The following is a 6512-nucleotide window of genomic DNA, read 5'->3' as shown; positions in this document are numbered from 1 at the left end:
ACTGTGGGCTAAAAATAAACTTACCTTTCTTTAAAGTATTTAAAAATAATAAACCTGTGGAAAAAATGTTATTTTACTTAATTCACCACTTACCTTGTTAAAAGCAGGCCTTGCGACTGCTTTTTACAAGCGTAGCTCCGGGAGACTTACCCTCCCGGAGAAACCTGGAAAAAAAAACGGAAGTTCCAGGTGTACGCGCTGCCTCTCCGGCGCACGCGTTCGACCTGTGAACCCCTTCCTTCAAGGGAACGGAAGTTCCGGTTTCCCGCGCATGCGCAGTGCATGCACGAAACCGGCACTTTCGTTGGGCCTACGCGTGAGTACCCAGCGCGTACTCACCCGTGGGGACCCGAAGTTCTGGCCCAATATCTCTTTATATGGCTCGGTGTCAGTATTTGTCTGATAATCGCTCCTGTGCTGCGCCTTGGGTCGTTATACTGCGTTTTTAGGCGCCATATAAATGCAAGTTGTTGTTGCGCATTAAGACACAGAACTATTCGGCTGCTTGTGGATCCACACAGCCAACAGGAGCCAGCATCTCGGGAGAAGAAAACAGTGGAAACCAGGGGAAATAAAAATTAAAACAGAAACCCCTTTTGTGAAAGGTTAAAATAATAATTTGGGTTTTACAATGACACGGGGAGGAGTGATTGACTGTCAACTGTTGGCTGCTGTTGCAGAAGACACAATCGTTCCAGACTCTTTGAAAATGCAGACAGTCTTATTTCTACCGTCAAGGTCGGAAGGGATACAGAGATAGGCTCGGCATCTGAATGCAGACAGCATGGTCGAGTCAACGCGATAGACCGCACTATAGCGCAGCGAATGAGGAAGGACAACATTGTTATGCAGACCACAGGCTGAAAAGCACACCCAGGCTACAAGTCGCTCTTTCATGTTAAAATTATTTTTCTCTGCATCTAAACTCTCCTGCCGTTAAGATGCGGTTTCTAGAACGGTGCACGGTAACAAAATGATTATAAACTCACGCCGTGGGTGATGTTGAGGCTTTGGAGAGGGTGCAGAGGAGCCACTGGACTAATTCCCAGTCTAAAGCAACATTATCAAGATAGGCCGAGAGAGTTGGGACTCTACACTTTAGAGAAGTGTAGACTTGGGGGTGATCAGATCTGATCGAGGTTTATAAGATGACGAAGGGAATCAATTGTGTTCCAGTTAACAGTTTATTTCAATTAAACAGGTTGGGGAGGACCAGGGGTCACAATTCTAAGTTGTACAAGGTGAGATCTCGGTTCGATGTCAGGAGGTGGTTCTTCTCCCAGAGAATAGTGGACCTCCGGAACAGGCTGCCGGCTCGTGCGGTGGATGTGAACTCGCTGAATTCCTTCCAGCGAGAGCTGGGACTTGATTCTGGCCGGGGCGGAGGTCACCTCTTACAGAAGGGAGGCACTGCAGGGAATTCAGGGCCAGAGCGATCTCCCGGACTAGTTTCGATCGCCGAGATAGGTCGGAGAGGAATTTCCCAGATTTTTTTCTGCCAAATTGGACTGTGGGTTTTTAAAAATAATGTTGCCTCTCCCAGGAGATCACATGGTTTGGGGTGGGGTGGGGCGTGTATATATTGTGATACACAAGGTGTCGTAATTGTGGGGGACAGGCTGGATGGACCAGAGGGTCTTAACCTGTCCGTCATTGTTCGTACGCTCAGTTCTCATTGTTTCATGATTTACTACCAGCTCGATTAGTTGGTGGCACTCCCAAGAATCTTTCAGCCCATCACACAGCAGCCAACTTGCAAATAAACTACAGCAAACAGTCTCCGAACTCATTGTTTCGCGATGTCCCGGCCACTCTTAGGGGTCCGCGAGGAGGGTTGCGAAGCCCTCCTTCCCGAAACAACAAAAAAGAGACAGCTGCCAAACCCGCCACCACCACTTCGAAGGACAAGGGCAGCATGGGAACACCACCACCTCCAAGTCACACACCATCCTGACTTAGAAATATATCGGCCGTCCCTCCGTCGCTGGGATAAAATCCTGGAACTCCCTCCCTAACAGCACTGTGGGAGCCCCTACACCACACGGACTGCAGCGGTTCAAGAAGGCGGCTCACCACCACCTTCTCGAGGGCTGTTAGGGATGGGCAATAAATGCTGGCCTTGCCAGCGATGCCCATATCCCAAGAATGAATAATAAAAAGCTACAACTAACCTCAGCACCCCCTACACTACGGAAGGGAAGGGTACTCGCTCCAGATTGCTTCTCCACTGATCCCTAATGGAAAGTTTATATCTGAACATTATTCAAGGAATGATTAGGCTCTGGTGTGATGATCTTGCCTCCCCACCTCTACCCCACCACCCGCCTCCCCTCACAATCGCTGTTGCTTTAGGCTCAACTTTAGGCCGGGTACAGGAGTGGGTAAGCAGCCCAGAGAAAACTCTCCTCCAAGGATGGGTCAGAGCCGTCAGCAAGATGAGGGGAGAAAAAGCAAAGTCCGCAGAGGGTGCTGGGGCTTCCAACCCGAGCCGATCAGAACGAGAGCGCCTAAAGGGTCACTTTGTGAGGTGACCGCTCTTAAGTCAAGTCTCTGCGGCAACAGTCTCCTCACGGTCTCGACAAATCCCTGCTGGGAGATCCCAGAGGTCCTTGGTCACTTGAAAGCGGTTGTCCCTCGCACTCTGTCTTGTTCAGGTTCCTCTGGTGCTGGTTCGGTCCGATATACAGTAAAGGACTGTGCGAGGGGTGCTCGATCACTTCTCTGCCGAGGTAGGGCTGGAGGACTGTTGGGACCCGGACACTGCCATCCTGAAGAGCAAAGAGCGTGACCACTTAACAGCAACTTCCAATAAAAGCAGAACTTAAAAACAAAGAGACTTTACGTCACCCTCGCCCAGCAGCCCGTCCCAATGCTCAATGTGGCACGGACCAAAATGCTTTCCTGGTTCGTTCGCTGGACCAGGAGGCTACCAGAGACGCCATAATTGGCCGCAACAAGCTCCTGGTTCGGCTGTGAGGCACACCACTGTCAAACAGCCTGGCACAACTCACTTTGCCTCACCAAGAGTCAGCAACTTATAAGAACGAGGGAATAAAATGAACTCGGAGTACGGAGGTTTTGTCCCGTACGGACTAATAAACAAAAACTATTCGCCGGAATTTTTCCAAAAATAATGGGAATTGGATAAATACTTTGAAAAAGAAAAAAAAAATTGCAGGGGGAGAGTGGAGCTAATTGAATCGCTCTTTCAAAGGGCCGGCACAGGCAGGATGGGCCGAACGGCCTCCTCTGTGCTGCATCGTTCTGTGAACAGCCAGGAAAATGATTCAAATGCAGAACCAGTCGCTGATTATCGACCTTACTGAAATTGAGGGGCTGAGAACCACGGCATTTACCTTTAACTGGTTACATTCCAAGATAGCGATCAGGGTGCGTGGTACGGCACACGCAGTCCCATTGATCTGTGTCCAAGCAGAGAGAGAGAGAATTAGCTGAGTCCATGATTTCTTTTCAAAGGGCGCTGACAAAGCAAAAAGTCTAAAAATTAGGTCCTTTTATCCTAATTCGCAAAATGAGTGAGGCAGTCACGGGGGCAATGTTCCCGCTAAGCTGCGCAGTCATCTACAAGGTCCTGCGCGGGCCGCTCACCGGCTCCGACAGTGTAGGTAACGCACGTGCGCGCGCAAATACTTGAATGGGTCGCGCACCGGGGTTACGGAGGGACGTTGGACAGGAGCTCCCTCACACCCTGCACAGGAAACAAGAACAGCTTGTTGTCCAATAGAACTCAAGAACTATGAGCAGGAGGAGGCCATTCGGTTCCTCGAGCCTGCTCCGCCATTCAATAAGATCATGACTGATCTTCAACCTCATCTGCACTTTCCTGCGCTATCCCCATATCCCTTGATTCCCTTAGTATCCAAAATCTATCGATCTCAGTCTTGAATATACTCAACGACTGAGCCTCCACAGCCCTCTGGGGGAGAGAATTCCAAAGATTCACCACCCTCTGAGTGAAGAAATTCCTCCTCATCTCAGTCCTAAATGGCCAACTCCTTATTTGGAGACTGTGGCCCCTGGTTCTAGACTCCCCAGCCAGGGGAAACATCCTCCCTGCATCTACCCTGTCAAGCCCTGTAAGAATTTTATATGTTTCAATGAAATCACACCTCATTCTTCTAAACTCTAGGGAATACAGACCTAGTCTCCTCAATCTCTCATCGGACAACCCTCCCTTACCTTTAACCTCCAATCTTGCTCTCTCCCAATCTGTCCTGCCTCTCTCACTTTCTTTCATCAATACTAATATGATCAGTGCTCCTCCTAACCTTTCACTCCTCTCGTGTTCCAAATACACCAGCTGACCAATATTCACTAATTTTTTACGGGCAGCGCTGCCCATTCTAAATACAGCGCATTGAAAAGCCGGCAAGCCGGCTGCTCCCTGGAGGGGAACCATCTACACGATGCACTGCAGCAACTCGCCAAGGCTTCTACGGCAGCACCTCCCAAACCCGCGACCTCTTCCACCTAGAAGGACAAAGGGCAGCAGGCGCATGGGAACACCAGCTTCTCCAAGTTCCCCTCCAAGACACACACCATCCTGACTTGGAAATATATCGGCCGATCCTTCATCGTCGCTGGGTCAAAATCCTGGAACTCCCTCCCTAACAGCACTGTGGGAGCCCCTTCACCACACGGACTGCAGCGGTTCAAGAAGGCGACTCACCATCACCGACTCAAGGGGCAACTAGGGATGGGCAATAAACGCTGGCCTTGCCAGCGACGCCCAGATCCCATAAACGAATTTTTTAAAAATTCCACCCGACACGCTCTTCCTCTCCCTATATCCTCACTGTGGTGACGGCACGGTTTCTCTGTCTTTTCTTACATCAAAGGTGCCATATAAATGCAAATTGTTGTTGTTGTTTCCTACTCTAGGTTCTACCTTTCCAGGACGTCTAGAATGTCTCGTCTCCCTCATTTGTTTCGTCCTCCAGGCTTTAAAAACCCAAGCGTAGCTTCAGGTGGACGTAAAAGATCCCACGGCCACTATTTCGAAGAGCAGGGGGAGTTCTCCCCGGTGTCCTGGGGCCAATATTTATCCCTCAACCAACATCACGAAAAACAGATGATCTGGTCATTATCACAGTGCTGTTTGTGGGAGCTTGCTGTGCGCAAATTGGCTGCCGCGTTTCCCACATTACAACAGCGACTACACTTCAAAAAGTACTTCATTGGCTGTAAAGCGCTTTGGGACGACCTGAGGTGGAGACAGGCGCTATAGAAATGCCAATCTTTCACTCTAGGGTGGGTATTGTGGTGGGATGAAATCGAATAGGTCGTTGTCTGAACCGACCTTGTGATTATTCCCTTGAGCTTTGAGGGTCGAGGGTCGATTGAATGGAGGCGTTTCGAAACGCTAACAAGGATTCGAGAGCACGGGTAGTGCCAGGCCTCCTACTTACAGTGTGAGCGTACTTTAAACGAGCAGCTTCATCATAGTACATGATATTCAGCCTCCTGCTCTGGTAGTCCGTGCAGTTGGATGCGCTGGAAAGCTTGCAAAAAAGAAGAAAATTACTGCCCCACGAAACAAAAAAAGGGAATTAAAAACACAGGAGGGGAAATGAAGACTACGTGGCCGCTCTGTATCTTAACTCCATCCACCTGCCTTGGCTCCATATCCTTGTACACCCTGCAGTCCTTCCCCACGCTCCCAAACCCTCGCAGTTTGCGGTCTGCCTCTGGTGCATTTAGCAAGGCATGTGGGTGCAATGACTAGTTTGTTCCTGTAGACACAGGGATGGGAGAAGTCCGCTGGCCCAGTCAGCTCGTGTCCCCACCACCCCACCCAGCTCCATCTTGAACATCCGAACTGTTCTAAATCTCATCAGCATGAAGAAACGACTCATGAAATAACGCTGGACGGCCAGCTGGTGGCGCCATCCAAGGAGTATAAATACTCGGGCGTGGGCCCACCTTGCCCTGGGACATTTTGTAAGACAGGAACTAGTGAAGTACAACTAGACCTCCATGTTTTGAAACAAGTTGATTAAAGCCTTGCTTTATATTTGAACCAAGTGCGTAGTGAGTTTTATTACGTCACGAACCATGTCTGCTGATTTACGTTCTAGATCATCACCCCTTTCAGTTCCTCCTCGTATCTCAAGAGGGCGTATTTTACCTTAAAATTTCCTTTTTAATCGCTTAAGTTGCTCCTGTTCATAGAGTGATACAGCACAGAGGGAGGCCATTCGGCCCATCGTGCCAGTGCCGGCTCTTTGAAAGAGCTCTCCAATTAGCCCCACTGCCCCCTGCTCTTTCCCCACAGCCCTGCAAATTTTTCCCCTTCAAGTATTTATCCAATTCCCTTTTGAAAGTTACGATTGAATCCGCTTCCACCGCCCTTTCAGGCAGCACGTTCCAGGTCTGCACACTAGTTCTAAATTCACACGGTGAGGAACTGTCATGCTGTGCCTTCATCACACATTCATCAATGACCTTCCCTCCAACATAAGGTCAGAAATGGGGATGTCCGCTGATGACTG

At 49.6% G+C, this 6512-nt stretch overlaps 1 protein-coding gene across 2 annotated transcripts in view; it reads right to left on the bottom strand.

Moving 5' to 3' along the window:
* Positions 1-1165: 1165 nt before the first annotated feature.
* sars2 (seryl-tRNA synthetase 2, mitochondrial) overlaps positions 1166-6512 on the bottom strand; it is a 51902-nt gene continuing 46555 nt past the window's right edge. For both annotated transcript variants that reach the window (XM_085973301.1, XM_085973302.1), the window contains 3 exons: positions 5430-5522; positions 3357-3422; positions 1166-2768 (listed from right to left, as the gene is read on the bottom strand). In XM_085973301.1, the coding sequence (XP_085829427.1) occupies positions 2568-2768; positions 3357-3422; positions 5430-5522 (360 nt within the window). In that variant the 3' untranslated portion in view covers positions 1166-2567. The remainder of the gene's footprint in view (positions 2769-3356; positions 3423-5429; positions 5523-6512) is intronic.

The sequence above is a fragment of the Somniosus microcephalus genome, chromosome 34 (assembly GCF_052327205.1).
Source record: "Somniosus microcephalus isolate GS21.2 chromosome 34, FLI_Smic_1.0, whole genome shotgun sequence".
In the NCBI taxonomy this organism is placed as follows: Eukaryota; Metazoa; Chordata; class Chondrichthyes; order Squaliformes; family Somniosidae; genus Somniosus; species Somniosus microcephalus.
Note: the sequence above shows the minus strand (reverse complement) of the source record. Positions and strands in the feature narration are given on the sequence as shown.